The sequence below is a fragment of the Maniola jurtina genome, chromosome 11 (assembly GCF_905333055.1).
Source record: "Maniola jurtina chromosome 11, ilManJurt1.1, whole genome shotgun sequence".
In the NCBI taxonomy this organism is placed as follows: domain Eukaryota; kingdom Metazoa; phylum Arthropoda; class Insecta; order Lepidoptera; family Nymphalidae; genus Maniola; species Maniola jurtina.
The window spans coordinates 6,527,131-6,546,715 of NC_060039.1; the positions used below are offsets into that span (position 1 = coordinate 6,527,131).

Genomic DNA, 19,585 nt, shown 5'->3' on the forward strand with positions numbered 1-19,585 from the left:
CTAACGAAATTGTGTACCAAACGATAGTTTTGTACTTTGTGATATATTTGATACAAAACATTTCTTTCTATTACCAAGGGATACAAGAGCTACTATTTCAAATACTACTCGTTTATTTTTAGATATCCGCGAGCACTTTGACAATGAATTCGTGCGACAGCGACAATCGCCTTGACGACTACTTGATCCCGCCGCCGCCGCGACCCCTCAACGGATGTCCTCAATTTACCACATTTGGACATCCGAAACACGAAAATAGGTAAATATTGTGACTACTTGTGAACTATTGCAATTACTTGCTTGGTCAAATATTCATTTCGGTAGTTAATGGGGATGATGCCTAGGTCAAAAATAAATTATTTTTTAGTAATTATTAAAAAGAGGGACTTCCAAAATTAGTAGAATCCGCATTCGTTAGTAGTTTTAAGTTTGCTAACCATTTTAAATTATCAATTTAACTAAAAAAGTACGTCAAATGTTATGACGTCACATCTGTGTATCTCATACAAGCTCCCATACTAAGTGAGCGTTTTGACCTTTGATAAAAAGTCGCTGATTTGACTATCATCATCATCATCCCTATTGGAAGTACCTAACTACATACGAGTAACTTTTAAATACCTATTTCGATAAGTTTATAATTAATTCATTTAATTCTTATGATTTACGTAATTCACTCAATTCAGAGCTATTCAGGTTTAAATTAATTTCAATTGTTTATTTATTAGAGCCCAACACATGGCAACGATAGTCGAGAGAGAAGCCTCAGCGTCAAGAGAACGATTGGACTGCGATTCAGATACGCACCTTCGATTGAACTTTGTCCCGCGCGACAGATCTGTCGCCAGCCGCTGCGACGATCGCGACGGCGCGCACATGTACATGAATATTTCTGCTACGCACACATAGGCCAAATTGAAAAGTGCCATTGCCTGCAACAATTTAATAAATAATTAATCCACAATCAAAACATAGTAAGTGAGCAAGGAAATAGTATTTCGCATCTTATGCTTACCTTATGTGAATATAAATTCCATTTTATAAATTTAGGAAAATAGGTTTTTGGAGGCTAGCAACAATTGTTTCCGAGGTCTGTTCAAATGATTGTAATATTATATTATTATCAATTCCTTGAACAATGTTTGCCTGCCTAGCTTTAACATAATTTTTACACACGTATTTTAAAAATGAATATTTGTCAGTTCGCCCGTTCGTTATCTATGTGTTCGCGCAAACATCTGATTGAGTCCAAACTTTATGCAGTTGTTGTCGGCACTTGCGTGAATATTTCTGACATAGTACCGTTAATGTATAGTAAGTAGCGCGCGAGTCGCATTACTACGCATGCTGGGCATGGCTACATAGAACTGTTGCGGGGTGTAATGCACCTTTTGGCACCTTCGAGCGGGCTTTAAAAGATGGCGGCCCAGTACGAGGGTTGGGTGTTTATAATAATTTAATATTGTTATGAGCCTTAGAATAATTATTCTAATTATCAATGTGACGCCAATCAGTCATATTTAGCGACAATACTAGTTTGATAAATAACATTATGGATTGCATGCTTCCAATAGCGGTATTGCAAGAGTCATAGATTGAGTCACCGATATATACCGTAAGTTATTATCTAGTCTTTTGTAAACGTCATTAGAACCGTTAATACAACTTACCAATACAAGCCTTTTTACCATATATTATTGTATACCAAAAATGTTAATTCTCAAACCTTCCTACAATTTGCATGTTGAGTAAGCCTTTTGTATTTTGTATTCAAATTAAAATTAACATTCGAATAATTATAAAGACTGAAAATCATTCTTGAAATCAATAATACTATGTAAATATTTGTACATATTTTTAGATAATTTTTAAGCATTTCTATTTATTTTACAAAATTTTCTTGTTTATTATTAAAAATATAAAATCATTCAAAAATTTAGGTTTTAATTTTTATTTAGTATCGAATAGGAAAATGTCTATTTTCTGAAAAAATCTTGGAGATGGAAAATATGAAATGAAACCAAGATTTACGTAATGTTTGCTATATTAACTTTCCCGAAATGCATTTACATTATACACATACAAATAAAAAGTAAAATCAAGTGGTTGTTTTCTTTATTGCATACCAACCCCTCCTCTGCATATTTGCATACAATAATATGAAATAAACTTCTATTTATTACAACTTATAACCAGAACCACATTAAGCCAGGTTGTAGCTTTTAGACCGAAGGCACATTGCGGCAGAGTCGAAGCGACGCGATCCGTCTTTTCTAAAAGTAAAATTGAACTTTAACTCCACTGTAATGTACAAATTAGAGTGGAGCAAATACTTCTCGCACAGGGTCTAGCCACGACTCGCGTCATGACGCGACGCCTTGTTGGACGCCGCGCTGCTCAAATTCATCAATGTGCCTTGAGCCTTATTAATATAGATTTTTGTAGCAAATTAGGTAATCAATATAAAAATATAGTCTTTGGCATACTATAACTCACCATATCATTGATATTAACTTGATAAGTATAATAAATTATGTTTCGATGCAAACCAAGTTCACCAATTTCATTTATATGTATTACATATAAATGAAATATTATTGTATATAAATAAAAATTAAAAGCATTTTGGTATAGCACTTCGTGCCTATTACATTAAATACTATTAAGTTAATTGTGCTATACAATAATCATTAAGTTATGATCATATCATGCAAAATCATATCAAGCACAGAATTTAGTTGATTTTTGTACCCGATATATTAAGTACCGATTTGTGTACCGCCAGATGCGCCTAGTGTAAAAACACTGTTCATAACAACACATTCTATGAAAATTATCACTAAAAAAATGTAAAAAAATGCAATTAGCATGACAAAAGATTAAGTATGACTATTAGACGATTTTATAAATTAAAAACCTAAAATATTATTGCCATTATCTATTAACTAAGTACCTAATTTTTATAATCCACCTTGTAGATTCGAATACTGACAATTAAAAATACAAAATGAATAAATAGCATTCATAATCCTTTCAACAATTTCATTAGTTTTTTATACATCCTCATCTTATAAGCAAAATATAATATAATTATTTCATTACAAGTTAAGACTTTATCAATTCGATTTTGATTATATTTATATACAAATAATTCAAAGTTCAAACGGAAATTGAGAACTAAAACCTTATAATAATATTAGTACAATACTACCACTTTTATAAGTCGCATCAGCAAATTTCACTTGCGCAGAAAAGCGCAACCTAACGTAGACTAAAACCTAATGTATAGTCCATTCAAAATGAGAACTCACTCGCCATTTTAACGCTATGTGTCAACTATCGTGTCAAAAGTACGATTTTAGTTCTTATTTTAAATGTGAACCGTACTTTTGACATGACAGTTGACATATAGTCGAGTTAAAATGGCGAGTGAGATCTCAAAATGTACGCATTATACACCAATAAAATACAGACCTTATAATTTAAAAGTAAAGTAAAATATTCTTTCTTGCAAACCAAATTTTCATTATGGCCCGACGACGTTAGGATTTTAAACGCAAGAAAAACAGAGACTCGTATTATCTCGCTCATAATTCGCACGTACAAAACATGGCGCGTAGGCAACAACCAATAGCAAACGAACGTCGCTATGATTGGTTGAGATATTTTTGCGTCAATGAAAAATAAGATTTCTGCGCAGGTGCATCGGCGTAACATATAAAAGTGGTACATACGTTTACAATAATTATTATTTCAGGGACGTAATATTTTGTTATTTTTCGTCAAATGTTCACTCAAAAATTACGCCGTCCTTTACGACAAATTAAGAATGACTACACTATAAATCTGTTATTCGTTATGAAACAACGAACAGCAGATTATTAAACACAAACAAAAATAGCTGGATGCTAAATCAAAAATGCACAGGATATTAAATCACATTAGTATACGGATATTGATACATACTAGTATTAATAAAGAACAATACCTAATCAGGGCCTTATTCGCTGTTTAAAATACACATGATTCGCAATCTATGACGTCCAACTTAACAGCTCTTATATTATTATACTCTTTGCAGCTCTTCTGAGAACGTATCTTTTACGTCACAAACTCATTTCCTGTATAATATCGCGACACGCTATCAAATACGAGAATCATGACTACCATAAAAGTTCACAGCTATGCAGTATGACAATCGTAATCACCTCTGATTGGTTAATTCAGGACTTCCCGACTGATTGTTGAGACCTCCCTGCCACAGTGGTGAGTGCTACGGTTTTAACACTGGGAGGTCCTAGATTTGATTCCTAGCAGGAGTGATTTGGGAATTCATTTTTAATTGCATCTGCTTTAGTCTGGGCTTCAGCCGTGGCTAATCATCAGTCTACTGGCAAAGCCGTGCCGTCAAACGATTTAGCGTTCCAGTACGATAACATGTAGAAAACGATAAGAGGATTGCTATTATACGCCTCCCAAGTTAGCCCGCTTCCATCTCAGACTAGTGACTACATCATCCCTTAACGTGAGATCGCAGTCGAGGGCTAATAATAATTTTTAATGGAATAAAAGAACTCTCTCACTTTTTGTATTGGCTAAAAAATGCATTGCTGTAGCAATAATACAATAAATACAGCCAATCACAACAAATGAAATGAGTTAACTGATGAGCTGACAAGCTCTTACTATGCGCCAAAATGTACGGTCGGCCTGAGAATTCGAATAGCAATTCCGCGAAACCATTGCGTCAAAAATCTGTCGCATTTATGACCTTTTTCTATAAACACGCCACACACACCTAACACATGTGCATAACCATACCACGCGAATATGATCATTAAGGTGCTAAACGACTTACGCCTTGGACTGTACAGTCACATCAAAAATACAATAAATTAAATATGAAAATAATTGCGATTGTATCGCAATGTGATAATATCAAGTTTCATGTTAGTTCACCAATTTAAATGTAGGATACTGAATAGCATAAAAAAATAAGAATCACATGGCACAACGGATCTTCTTCAAGAGATATTTGAAAAATGTTTTCATTTTCGCTTTTTTAGTCCTGTTTTTGAGAATAAACATTCGCTAGCACTATAAGTTGTTTTCTTTCGCGTGGTGAGGTTGTCCGTTGTTTGTCGGTACGGAGGAGCAGGGCCTCGCTAGAATGGCCTGGTACATGGACCAGATGGCCAGCGGTCGCATGTAGGCGATGGAGCGGTGGTTGCCGTTCTCGTAAAGAGCTTCCGGCGTTTCGAACGCTAAGCCCATTTTCATCAATGTATTATACAATCCGCCGGCTGTTACGAAGGCTTGCTCGTGCATGCCTGAAAACGATTAACGATTTCAGGTCTCCAAGAAATATTTTAAAGGAAATCTGGACACAATTCAATGTAAGAAAATAATAATACAAAAAAGTTGTAAAGTATCGTGGAAAACATGACAGAAACGAGGTTGTCTGTCTCACTCACTAATATGGCCAATAACACGCGCTGTGCAGCCAATGAGGTGCCGCGTTTCTTCGTTACAGTTATTGTCATTTAGTTCCTCATCTCAATCCTCATTTAGCCACAATATTAACGGAATCGTAAAATGAGATAAAGCCGGGAACATAGTACCTATACGTTATTAGTATGTCTCGGATAAAGATTTGATAAGACTCAGCACGTTTTGCAGGTCAAATGTCATGAATACCTGTCTAGATATTATGTTAAGAAAACCTGATAACTACAGCATAACTAGCGTGAGGAAACTCTCGGTCTGATCCTGTATCGACATCTGTCTAATATTATTCTAGGGCTGACGTGAAATTAAAGATACTTGAACTGGAATTCATAGTCAAAATAGGGGCGTCTTATTCAGACGACATGTGTCACAGACAACCTTAATGCATTGCATAAAGGTTGAATATGACACATGTCATGTGTAGGTGAAGCGTCTACGTATTGTTATAAGTTTCATAACTGTCGTGAACAGTGATTACAGGCTTACCTTCATAGATCATGAGAGCAGCAAGCCCATAGGTGACTCCCGTCCACACCTCCTCGCTCTGTAAAGCGGTAGTGTCCACGTGTCCCCGAGCTCCTCTGACGAATCCATTAACGGCGCCCATACGACCGTTCAGGAAACGCATAACGTTATTCTCGTATATCGTATACAGTGCTTTCTTTACGTTTTCTTCGGGAAACACCTGATCCGTCCAACCAGAGGCTCGGAGGAACCTAAAAGTATAAAACGATACTTTTAGGATTTATCCTTAATTTAAAAAAGTTCATAACAGTATACTATTCTATCAGTAATTAAGGAGCTGGCGAACATAAAAAAATACAAACTTAGTTCAGTACAACAAAGTTCGTGATTTTGATCAAACAGTGATTACAGTAAAGTTTCAAAAGCTTCGATCCAGTTTTTTGTTTCGTGCAATTACAATTTTGTTCGCAAGCTCTATGAATGATCCTAATAATAATTACCAATGGCCAGCCAACTGATCCGCCATCACCACATCTTTATTCGAAGGCTTAGTATCGAAGCGGTAAAAGGTACCATTCCACAACTTGTTTTCGTAGGAACTTCGGGCCTGTTCCAACAGTTTACCGAACTCTCTCTCGTCTTCCTCCATCCCGAGTATGCGTGCCATCTGCCGCACCACACTGATTGCCGCTACCCACAAACCACCGCAGTATGCGCTGGAATATTTTAAAACATACATAGAAATAAAATAAATATTACGATTACGGATATTACGATGACGGAAGGCGGAGGATCGTATGTGGTGGCGCGCTCTTGGGAATGTCCAGCAGTGGACGCAAACAAGATGAAGCGTGTGAGGATTTAGGCTTTTAAAAATCCCGTGAGATCTCTCCCTTTAATTTTCCGGGTAAAAAATAGTCTGTGTCTGTCTCCGGGATGCAAGCTTTATCCCTGTGGCAAATCTTATTAAAAGCGGTATGAGTGAAAAGGTAACAAAAGGACATGCACAGACAGATCCACTTTCACATTTATAATATTAATAATATGGTTGTAATGGATTTTACAGACTGCGTAATTTGACGCTAGCACTAATGACATCAGAATTCCAAATTTTCTTATTCCGTACATTCTCAGATTTAGATCAGGAGTGCACAAGTGATCCAAGATTTTAAATTAACACAGTCGAACCTCAGAGCTCCACTAATAAAATATGTTATCTGTTCTATTCTTAGTTCTGTTATTTAATAAAAAAAATACTGTACCTCGGTCCAGTCATAACCCAAGCGTCATATGTCTGGTCCGGGAATCCACCGTTTTCAATCAATCCATCGCCATCCTTATCCCACTCGATACCGCGGCGCAGCAACGCGGCGCACGCCGGGTATAAGTCCGTCAGGTATTGTCGGGAATCCCACACCGCGACCGCGGGCTCCCTTGCTTCTACTCTTTCCCCGCACTCTTCGACCACTTCTGAGCTCCTGTACATTGTTTTTACCATTATTAAGCTGTAATAATAATTTTTTGCACACACCATTTCTTCCTCACTAAAGCCACTGAAGTGAACTTATTGAGACTAAATTGTAGCTTGAATGCATATTGCATCTCGTACTGAGCACAGGCTTACGAGGCTCGACTATTTCAACACACTCTTCCACCACTTATGAATTCCTGTTACACTGGTTTTAAATATACACAAAAAAATTTTAGGCAGTGGTGAATGTTTTGGTATTATAACTAGGGTCCAGGATACTGCTTGTTCAAATTGGGAGTCAATAGTTTTATTTCCAAATTGGCTCAGGCCTATCTAATACTTACTAGCCAAGCTGTGCGTATCTCTTACTAAACTACTCTATTTTCAATTGCCAGTAGGATGAAATCTACTTGCATACGCTTTTCATGTTACCGAAGGGGAGATTGTATAAGGAAGATATTGTAGCAAAAACTGCTAGATAGATTTACCTGTACAATAAGTCCAGTATATCCGCCACGCCACTCGGTCGGTCCGTCAAGATGGGGGACGGATCGGGCGACAGGTCGCAGGACTCGTCGGGCGACTGATCCGTGTCAGCTTGTCCCGTGGAGCGCGAGTACAGATCGTCCTCAGTGCCGTCGCGCACGTCGTCTAGTAAGGGAAAGAGACAAGTAATAAATATCGCGATACAGTAATTTACCTAGTTCTCTTGCACATCACCTATAAACTAAACTAAATTGAAAGGTCTAAATCAAATGCTGTCTTTCTTCGCAGAAAGCATTATGAAAAGGATAGCAATATATTCACACCTGCCATTTTCGTTTAGATTACATATTGTGTATAACAGAGTTAATCGCAATCTAGTTCTATATAATGATTCATTGCTTGTAACATACAAGGCATTTGCCACAACCACGTATTTAAATCTAGGTAATATAAAATGGTGGACAGCTGAAAAGTGCAAAAGGTATAGTTGTCTCTATCTAACATTAGTTGAGAGTGCTGAAACTATAAGTAATAAAATTTAATATTGGACAGAAATAAATAAAATTTATAGGCCATTAAAACAGAAGAAAAAACTTTAAAACACATCAAACATAGATTTTGATAATCCACTAGATAAGTTTAAATACATATAAAAATTACGAAATCGGCAGGAATCGAACCTGCGTCTTCTGGGTGCGCGCCCGAGCGACGCTCTAACCACTAAGCTACGGCATTGCTTACTGCGTATTTAAAAATTATTTACAAATTTCCTTGAAGTGTAGGTAAAAACACTATCATAAAATTATAAAAACATACAATAGATTTTAAAGATGGATATATAGATTTTGACGGCCTCTCTGGTTTAATTCAGTTCATATAAAGTATTCTGTGGTGCTATTTACCCCCAGGCTCACCTATGAAGGCCATGGAGCGGTAGCGCTGGCCGCCGAAGGGCGCGTTGTGGGCGCGCAGCAGGCGGTAGTCGCGCATGGCCTGCAGGATGAACTTGAGGTTCAGGTCGCGCCACGCAGACACGTCGTGGATGTTGTATGCGTTTATTTGCGTGAAGGGGAGGCCATCTGAACGAAAATAGGATAATCCTTTGAGGCGCTGTGATCAGCGAAGTTTCCTTCTCTCTCGCACATTCTAACATTTTCAATGGTAGAAAAGGAGACTTCACTATTCACACACGCCTTAAGCTGGCCGCATATTATCAGAAATTATTCTCAATCAGAAATCGATATTTTTGTCCGTCCACAAAACAGACCTTTCGCTTATGTCTTGCTGCAGCGAACTAAATGTGTATTCCGCATCACCTGTTAAAAATTAAAGTTTTAAACGCAATTTCAAATTCTTCGATACCTCGCGATATGAGGGTGTATTCGGTGGCAAGTGTTGAAGTGGCGAAGACCGAAGTTTATTTCTAAATTAAAAAATATCAGATGAAAGTGTATCACTTACCTGGGTCACCCAAGTCATGAGGAACAGTGTCTTTAACCTTAAACTTGCAAGATTTCCCATCGTATAATGACTGTCTAAGCTTTGAACTCTCCACTGCTATTGAGTCGCGGTACATATATTGCAATACCACCTACAAAAATATTATACAAGAGATATAATAACAAAACAGGCCATAAGTTGCGTTAAAATTATATGAATATCATTATATTTTTATATTCATACTAAAATCATAAAACCAAAAGTAGAACTGTTTCTGTCTGTCTCTTAGCCTATTATGTCTGTTTGTCTGTCTGGTTGTCAGTCTGTTACTTTTTCACGGCTCATCCGTTAGATCGATTATGATGAAAAGTAAGAGTCCCCCGACACGAACATAAAATACTTGCTTTTTTCAAAAAATCAAAGAGTTTCCATGGGGTATTATCAAGTGTTTTATACTATGTAAAGTAATAACCTGTAAATTGGGCCACAATTGTGCCAACGCGAAAGATGCATAAAAGTGTACGTCATACGTGTTATACATCCTATATTCATGCCCTTCCAAGTAGCCGAACACACCAAACTCATGTCTGAAATATTGAGAGAAATATATTTATGAGACCTAGAAATAAAATTGAATTTGCATTAGAGTCTGTAAAGTTAGCCGAAGTTTATACACTAACCTAACAGAATTGAGAGGACTACAACTAGTGATATCTGCACAGAATATTGTAATGTACCAATTTATTTATTTATTTATTTAATTAGATAAATAATAAACACGTCTCACATGTGGTTCAAGCGTAGGCTCGAACACCTAAATAGAACCGTTTTTCCCCCGAAGGGTAAAAAACGGATATTTAGGTTTCAGCCGTAGCTTGAACCACACCTAAGGGCCTTGCCGGCTCATTGCTCAAGGTACTGAAGAAGATGGCCACCGCGCGCTGCCTGGCTAGGCATTCCATTCATTCATAACAGACAAGGACAGGTATAGTCAAGAAATCACGGATTTACCTAGTGTGCGAAAGAGATAGAAGGTGTTGACGACGGATATTGGAAGGGTAATCACCACAGAATACCAATTTATTCAAGATGTGTCAATATATTTTGAAATGATCTAATTGATTCCCATTCTAACACTCAAAAGGGCTTCAGAGCAACATAGTGCGACATTTAGGTTAATCACATTGCTGCAGATCATCTCCTGAAAGTTCCCAGATCTTCATCGCTGGCCCCGTCACCAAAAAGAATTAATAATCTATAGCAAGAATCGTCGGGAAATTGTCGTACCGTAATATCCCCAATTCTAGAGCACCATGTTGTCACCGCCGCAAATACCGCAAAATTATTGTTTCTATTTGTAGCATGCCGCAATCTTACATTTTGTTGCTCCAGTGTAAAACACCTTAAGCATATGGGCTTAAAAATGTGAATCGATTCGATTACTCTCAATTGCAGTTTAGAGCTTTGTGTATACAAGTGCATGCATGAACGTCTTTCAATGAATTTGTTAATATTTACCTAGGATCAGTTTCAGGGAATTCGTCGGACACATCAAACCAAATAGTTCCACCGTCAGCGATGAAATAAAGCTCGTTCATTAAGGCACTTTTTAACCATTCAGGTATATTACTGAAAGATAAAAACATGTATAAGAATCCATAAAGAAAATGCTATAAGCTTTTAAATATCTAGCAACAAGCACCGTATGCACATATTATGCTTTGCTTGCAGTTGAGTACTGAAAAACGCTTGCGTTCAAGAATCATATCGCTTAATATGGACTTTCAGTGCTAACGATTAGAGATACTACCAACTAAGAAAATGTATATACCTGTTATTTAATATAGGGTCCTGCCACTCTGCCAGTTGCTTTTCCCAATTCTCATAATTTCTAAGTGCGTAAGCCGCTATGCTGGCGCCCGCTATACCATCACTACCGAAATACTTAGAGTAATATCTAAAACGAATACACAAAGTTATTACTGTTTTGACTATTATTATAAACTAGCTGATGCCCGCGACTTCGTTCGCGTGGATGTAGGTTTTTTAAAATTCCCGTGGGAACTCTTTGATTTCCCGGGATAAAAAGTAGCCTATGTGCTAATCCAGGGTATAATCTATCTCCATTCTAAATTTCAGCCCAATCCGTCCAGTAGTTTTTGCGTGAAGGAGTAACAAACATACACACACACACACACACACACACACACACACACACACACACACACACACACACACATACAAACTTTCTCCTTTATAATATTAGTGTGATGAAAGTGATAGTGAAATTTTCAATGCTTTGTTGTATTTCGACTGAAGATGAAACGAGAGAAATGGAGTGCTTGGAACTATCAGATTATTGAGTGATGATAAAGTTTTAAAACAGATCGGATTAGTATATTCAATTCTCGGCTGCGCTCTTCTCGTCTTCAGTCGAAACGCACTTAAACAATTTATATTATACCTTTTATGTATTTTAGAGTCCTTATATTTAATGACTGGCATATCCCACACAAGACAGAACTCAGTTGAATTGCATCCCCCTGGCTCTAGGGATATTGTGCTCGATAATGCTATAGAATCATCTACAAAGAAATACGATAAAATTCAACAATTTTAGTAGTTCTAATAAAAGTTTACATATAACACGACAGGAATAGTCATTTTAATTTGCGGAACCAATATAACTTACTTTTATACATCTTTTTAGTTTTCTCCTTTTCGTTCTTATTGTCCGTCACTTTCGCCGACTGATTGGGGTCTGGTTCTAGTTTGCCGTGTTTCTTCAAACACTCCCAAACGTAGCCCGAAGTTTTAGCCGAGTTCCATAAGCAGTAGGATTCATGGATGGTCTCAGTTTCCTGTTTCTTCTTCGCTATTGTGAAGGTGCAGGGCTGGTCGGCTATTTTTTGCTCTAACGTGACGCCACATGTATGTTCTTCAGCATACCTCTCTAGGTCTAATTTGCCTGATTTAATAAAAGAAAATATTATAGTTAAGCACCAAAAGCTTTTGGTCAACTTAAGCTAACTTAGCTACTGATACAATTTTTCATGTAACATGGAATGGATATCATGGATTTTAATGAATAATTTATTTTATTCAATGAAATGCAGATTCAATAGGTTGTACTACTGGAGATGAGCCCTATACATTTTACCAAGACTGGTGTTTGGATATCAGATTCGCCCGGCTTCGCTGGGGTGAAATTTTATATAGCTCACCATCTATCTATATAAATCAATCAATCATCAATAAAAATGTAAATAATATAAGTCCTTCGTTACTTCTGGACAAAGTAGCTGGTTAGTATTTGTCATGAGTTCCCTTTCTTAAAAAACGAAAGAGCTTGTTGCCAAGCAGTGAAACTTATATAGTACGTGCAACGTAAGTATATAGGTAACATTATCAATATAGCCAACCAAAATACTCATTTGACATTGACCGCTACTTATCGATAAAATATTTGATGAATGATTACTTATCTCTATGGTAAAATATTAAACAAGTTCATGAATATTTTTGAGTTTTACTTATACCTACTCGTAACTGTATTTCCATTGAAAATCTATTTCATATCTAGATGTAGGTATTGTTAGTCAAGAGAAAAGTAAAATACGTAATCGTGGTTCGTGATAATAAAAACACCTGCAATATTATTATAATAAAAGGTAAAGTTTATATTAGAATAGGCTCTAACATATATGAAACAAAGAACAAAATTGAATTATTCATAAATCATTACAATAAACTATTCGATGTGTGATAGTTGCTGTTATCGATTCGACAATCAGTTCGATGATACGTTATTACTAATTATCATACTTCGAGCCGTGATAGCAAAGAAGTTGGGACGTCCCGGACGTCACGTCCGCATCCTAATCGGAGCTCGGGGATTCGATCCAGGGCACGCACCTCTACCTTTTCTAAGTTATGTGCGATTTAAGAAATTACATATCACGAGTGCTAACGGTGAAGGAAAAGATCGTGAGGAAACCTGCATGCCGGTTCTCCATAATGTTTTTAAAGATGTGTGAAGTCAGCCAATCCGCACTTGGCCAGCGTGGTGGACTTCTTATACGGAGACCCATACTCTGTAGCGAGTTGGCGATGGGTTAATCATGATGTCATGATAATACTTCGACTTGCACGTTTATCAAACGTGGGCTTGAGTTAACAGTACCTACTCTTCAATCGTACCTAGATTGGGGCTTCGCCAATTTTCGGGGGTTTATTTTCGAGCGCGAAAACAAACAGATTAAGTTGCATTATTTAATTGCCGCGATTGTATGTAACATTGAATTTAACGTAAGAATAGAATGTATAATAGACACGAGTAGGTGGTGAAAGCTGTTTCCACCGGCGCGAAGAGTACAATTTACAAATAAATAAATTGCATATCAGATTTCTAATAATATGTACGGTCTGGATTAACACATAGGCTACTTTTTATCTCGAAAAATCAATGAGTTCCCACGGGATTTTTAAAAACCTATATCCACACAAACGAAGTCGCAGGCATCACCTAGTTATATTATAGACTAGCTGATGCCCGCAGCTTCGCCCGCGTGGATTGGTCAGATCCCCTGCAGCATCAGGATTGAGGAGTTGGACTCCAAATTTTTTATGAAACAATGTCGCAAAGTTCCTCTATCGATTAAAAAAGAAATGACGCAAATCGGTTCAGAAATCTCGGAGATTTCGGTGTACATAGGTAGAAAAACACAACTCCCTTTTTGAAAGTCGGTTAAAAAAGTAGCCTATGTTACTCCCTGGTCAATTCTCTACTTGTCTGTGAAAATCCCGTCAAAATCGGTTCAGCCGTTCCCAAGATTAGCCTTTTCAGACAGACAGACAGACAGACAGACAGACAGACAGACAGACAGACAGACAAAAATTTTAAAAACGTGTGATTCAGTTATAGTATCGTTCAAATAACCATATGACCTTAATATGCGGTAGTTATTTCGAAATTACAGACAGACACTCCAATTTTATTTATTAGTATAGCTGTGAAAGTTTGGATGTTTGTTACTCCTTCACGCCTCAATGACTGAACCGATTGGCTGTTTTGAATGTAGACTCGAGTAGCTTAACCAAGCTCTATCCCAGGAGATCAAAGAATTCCCACAGGATTTTCAAAAACCTAAACCCACACGGACGAAGTCCTGGGCATCATTTAGTAACAAAATAACAGAAAAAAAACTCATTTGGCTATATTGATAACATAACCAGTTGTAGATGCTTTTGACGATTCAAAAGAACTTGTAACAGTCTAATTGAATTTTTTTTTTTTTGAATTTTAACATAGACTCTTAATAGACTCTCTTAACTTTCTAAAAGTCTTTGTTCACCATAAGTAGATACTCACCAATATTTTTCTTTTTATTAGGTTCTCCAAGAACCTCTGTCCATGTAAAGGTAATGCTGACGTCACGATGTTCGTTGCTGATATTTTTGGCTGTGAATACGAAAACGGCACACGGCAAGCTGCTATCCTGGAAAAGTTTTTTTTTTTTATATAAGCTTGCGCTTGACTGCAATCGCACCAAATAGCAGCAGAAAATGATGCAGCCTTACGTTGAGCGCGTATGTCTTGGTGCCTAGTTTTTTTAATTCACTATAGGCAAGCGCTTGACCACAATCAAACCTGATTTACTCACTCTTTCTTTGAAAGTACCAATATAACCTATAGCTACAGGGAAACGGAAGCTGAGGGGCATTCTCGTGGATTAAATTTTATATTATCGTTATTAGTAATCAACGTAAACAGTCAATATGTATTTTTAGGGTTCCGTACCGTGAAAGTTAAAACGGAACCCTTATAGGATCACTTTGTTGTCTGACTGTCTGTCTGTCTGTCTGTCCGTCCGTCCTTCCGTCGTGTCGTCGAGATAACCTACAGGATACTTCCCATTAACTTAGAATCATGAAAGGCAGGTAGGTAGGTCTTATAGCACAAGTAAAGGAATAAATCCGAAAACCGTGAATTAGTGGTTACATCATTAAAAAAAATTAAAAATGTGTTTAAATTTTCAAATTAAGATAACTATACCAAGTGGGGTATCATATGAAAGGGGCTTTACTTGTACATTTTAAAACAGATTTTTATTTATTTTTATGCATAATAGTTTTTGATTAATCGTGCCAAATGTCAAAAAAAAATACCCGGAAACCTCAGTGCGCAAGTCCGACTCGCACTTGGCCGCTTTTTTTTAATTTATAGACTAGCGCTTGACTGCAATCAGACCTGCTGGCAAGTGATGATGAAGCCTAAGAAAGTGTGTGCTTGCCTAGAAAATGACTATTCATTCATGACTTGAAAGTATCTATTGACCAATCTATAAATAAGTAGGCCTCTCAAATATTTTACAATTAAAGTTGATTAACAAGAGCTTGAGAAATTGGGAGGGCAATAACATTGATCGAAGGGCATATTAGTTTGCATCCATCACTTATTATATTTTATCGTCAATGATTGCCGGTAATGACGTGATTCAAACGGAGATCAAAGATCTTTGATCAATTTGGTATTCCGGATCCACAACTTGGTATGACTATTGCTGATCGTGGCTTTTTAGCAAAGTTATGATGGCTTATCGTTCGATCATTGTAATCAGAAAATTGACCAGGATTGTAAGCAATAAGCTGGATTAAGGTTATTTTTTTGTAATGTATTGTTCGAAATAATTAACATGTTATCTTATCCATGTTAATATTATAAATGCGAAAGTATGTCTGTCTGTCTGTCTTCTAGCTTTTCACGGCCGAAAAGTTTAACCGATTTTGATGAGGTACATAATTAGGTTACATCCTGGGAATGGACATAGGTCACTTTTTATCCCGGAAAATCAAAGAATTCCCGATAAAGGCTCATCCATTTAACAGATTTATGGTACAGAGTTAACTTGCCTGCCGAAAATTAACAAAGGTAACTTTTATCCCAGAAAAGCAAAGAGCTTTCCCAGGAGATCACACTAATATTATAAAGGCGAAAGTTTGTATATGTGTGTGTGTGTGTGTGTGTGTGTGTATGTTTGTTACTCCTTCACGCAAAAACTACTGGACGGATTTGGCTGAAATTCGGAATGGAGATAGATAATATCCTGGATTTGCACATAGGCTACTTTTTATCCCGGAAAACCAAAGAGTTCCCACGGGATTTCGAAAAACCTAAATCCACGCGGACGAAGTCGCGGGCGTCAGCTAGTTTTAAATAAAACCTAATTCCAGGCAGATCAAGTTGCAGGCATCATCTAGTATATGTATGTATTATGTTTCTCTCTCAGCATCACATTCCTCATTCCTGAGTATCATGACCACTTCCATAAATCAATATTCCATTAATGACAAGGGTGAAAGATTAAAGTCTTTATTTACCTACATACTAACCTTATAATTATGAGGTATGACTGGAGTTATTTGGCGACAAACTAATTTTATACCATATTTTGTGAGATCATAAGTAGTCCATGCTCTAGGATATAACGCTGTGTATTCACAATCTGCACCATTTATGTTCCATTCCCATGACTGGGGTGCTTTCTTTGGTTTGCTAAAAGAAGTTTGAGTACACTCTTAGGGTTGAACCATAAAACACCTTTTTATGAAACCCTTTCCAAATGATAAGCATATTTTTTTAATGATAATTGTATCACTGATCAGTTATATCTTCAAATTAGCTTTACATTTTTTTTTCATAAATAAAATTAAAATTAATGTTGTAATTAATAAAGAATTCTTTTATATTTAATTTCACTTTTCAAATCTTAAGCTGTATATCTAAATATAAATATATTATTTAACTTTACACTTACCTATTAGATACTTTACACTTATATATTACTTAAGTAACTATGAGATGTAAGAAAACAACAAATAAATTACTTACTTGTAAGTAGATAAAACTGATTGGAAAATGGTTTCCTTTTTGGCATCCCTAATGTTCACAATGAATTGGCATTCAGGGACTGTGACATATTCATAAAGGCCAGGGTACAATTGAAAGCGGCAGAACTCCCCTTTAAATCCCCTGCCAATCGTCCCACCCCCTATACCTCCAATGGGACAACCTTAAAAGGGCAACAAATATACAGGGTGACTTTTTGAAGATGGATATCTACATATTACTACCCTGGGTTGATGATGATGGATAATGGTGTTCTGTAGCAAATTATTTTGAAATGCTTAGTAATAAAATGAATAATAAAATGCTCATTAGAAAAACGATTGATGAAAATCAAAACTTCATAGTTAATGTTCTTAAGATGTTTTAAAGATTTTTACTACAGGTGGAATAAACTTTATCATTTGTAATAAAATTAATATTGTATAATATATTTTACTGACCAGGCATTTGTCCCAAAATTGAACTTTAAAAATAAAGTTTATTTACAATACTATTTGCAGAAATCTCTTTAAGCACTTTCTGACTAATAGGATATTATTTACACCTTTAGAACAGTTGGAATAAGTGCAAGAGATACAAGAGCATCAGCTGCATAAGCTGCTTAGTCCTAATATTAATAGTAAATGACATACCATACATCCTTTGAGCAGAAATCATGTGCACATAGTCCATTATAGGCCTTCTTTTTTGCATTTTCCTTGCTAAGTAGTATTTGAAGTACCTAGAACAATTCAATATTTGAAAGTGAATAAATTTACATAAAGGACACATTACTTTTCCATTTATTAATTTTTTAAACTAACCTTGCTGTAAGTGGTAACATTTCAAAGATTTGTTTAGGTCTGGGTATGATCAGTTGCTTGCTTTTCAGTGGAAATTCATGATTCAACAGAAGTTTCAGACCATATTTTGATGGCTCATCCATATCTGTAGCTTGATCACCGACAGTTTCATTTTCCATTTTTGAAAGTTAAATTAATACAAAAACCTAAAAACAAAATGAAAAGAATGTTGTAGGTGTTTCACCATACAATCAGTAACGTATCAATAAGGTATATATATTGAAGAGAAAAGATAACTTATCACAAAGAGACTTACTACTAAATAAATTCTTAGTGAATGGGCTTTAATATTAATATTTGGAGCTCATAGCTACGATCCGATAGAAAGTAAAAATATTGAGAGCAGAAAACGAATTTTCATAAAGTTCAAATTCACTTTATCCACCACCACAAGTCGTAAAATACTTCGTAATTATTGTAAATTGAAGCATCCATGTAATGGAAATTAAAAGAGGAAATGTTAGGAATTACTAAATGTGAAATCTTGCGCTTGGATGAAAATTGAAAATTGAAATCACATTGAATTTGAAGGAATTTTTGACATTGACATATTGACATTTTTTTTTTTCTTTAAATCTGGCTTTACTCTGATTAGCCAATGTCAAGTTTGTAGATATTTTCAAGTTATTGAATTTATACAAGTATGGACTCCGTCTGCGCCGGCGCCCGCCGACATACGCGCGGCGCCCCTTTAGAGCGCTTCCCAGTCAGTTCCACCACCAAAAAACACCAAGTAACAAAAAAACCAGTCACTCTTAACAAAAAAAAACACTCCAAACAAGTACAGCACGCGCGCCAGCAAATGCCATCACAGACGAAGTCCCATATTGACATTTGACAGGTGATAACTTCATATAATTTTACAGATTATTTTAAATATGCTCTAGATTCAAGTCTTTTAGTTTTATTTTTCACCATAGTCTGTGCATGGTCTGTGCCTCTAATCAGTAATCAGTCTGACAAGGCTCTTTTGGCACTTGAGTGAGGAAACTGTTGTAGCTTTAATGCTTTATGCGGACACAGTGAACAACAAATGCACTTCTCAAGGTGGCGGCTTTAGTTCCGATTTTGGCCACGCGCCAAAAGAGCCTTGTCGTACTGAATATTGTGATGTTTTCTAGGTGCAATACAATCAGAATCCAGAGCCAGGAAGTCAGTCGAAAAGCATGGCAGTAGTCTATGCCATAGTGTTTCCAGTTTGAGGGATTTTGCTCTATTTTAAGCCGAAGCAACCAAAACTAGGTACTGCTTATGGTATATTTTTTAATGTTTAACAAGGATATAGGGTAATTTGGGGGTAGAATCAAACTTCAATTAGTGGTAGACATGTTTTTTATACCTACCCAAAGTATTTTTAGTTAATTATACATAACTACTTATGTTATATTTTTCTAGATCTATCAAAAAAGATAGGCTGAGAAGGGCAGAGTGGAAAAGTTTTCATTATGTTTCGCTGAATAATAG

General features: G+C 36.3%; 2 protein-coding genes across 7 annotated transcripts in view; one reads left to right on the plus strand and one right to left on the minus strand.

Moving 5' to 3' along the window:
• Positions 1-4,987, plus strand: part of LOC123869956 (phosphoinositide 3-kinase adapter protein 1) — a 33,545-nt gene extending 28,558 nt beyond the window's left edge. For all 5 annotated transcript variants that reach the window (XM_045913076.1, XM_045913074.1, XM_045913075.1 and 2 more), the window contains 2 exons: positions 123-259; positions 729-4,987. In XM_045913076.1, coding sequence (XP_045769032.1) covers positions 123-259; positions 729-909 — 318 coding nt within the window. In that variant the 3' untranslated portion in view covers positions 910-4,987. The remainder of the gene's footprint in view (positions 1-122; positions 260-728) is intronic.
• LOC123869958 (non-lysosomal glucosylceramidase) lies at positions 2,027-18,646 on the minus strand. 2 transcript variants are annotated; one of them, XM_045913081.1, is made up of 18 exons: positions 18,378-18,646; positions 18,083-18,267; positions 17,912-18,000; positions 17,262-17,442; positions 16,763-16,925; positions 14,742-14,868; positions 12,063-12,338; positions 11,835-11,955; positions 11,202-11,327; positions 10,889-10,999; positions 9,843-9,957; positions 9,392-9,521; positions 8,845-9,009; positions 7,933-8,095; positions 7,236-7,451; positions 6,474-6,689; positions 5,995-6,224; positions 2,027-5,330 (listed from the first exon to the last, which is right to left on the minus strand). In XM_045913081.1, the coding sequence occupies exons 2-18, from the start codon at positions 18,238-18,240 to the stop codon at positions 5,098-5,100; spliced, it is 2,820 nt and encodes a 939-aa protein (XP_045769037.1). In that variant the 5' UTR covers positions 18,241-18,267; positions 18,378-18,646; the 3' UTR covers positions 2,027-5,097. The 2 variants fall into 2 exon arrangements, with proteins under 2 accessions (XP_045769037.1, XP_045769036.1); XM_045913080.1 differs by having other exon boundaries at positions 8,833-9,009.
• Positions 18,647-19,585: the final 939 nt, after the last annotated feature.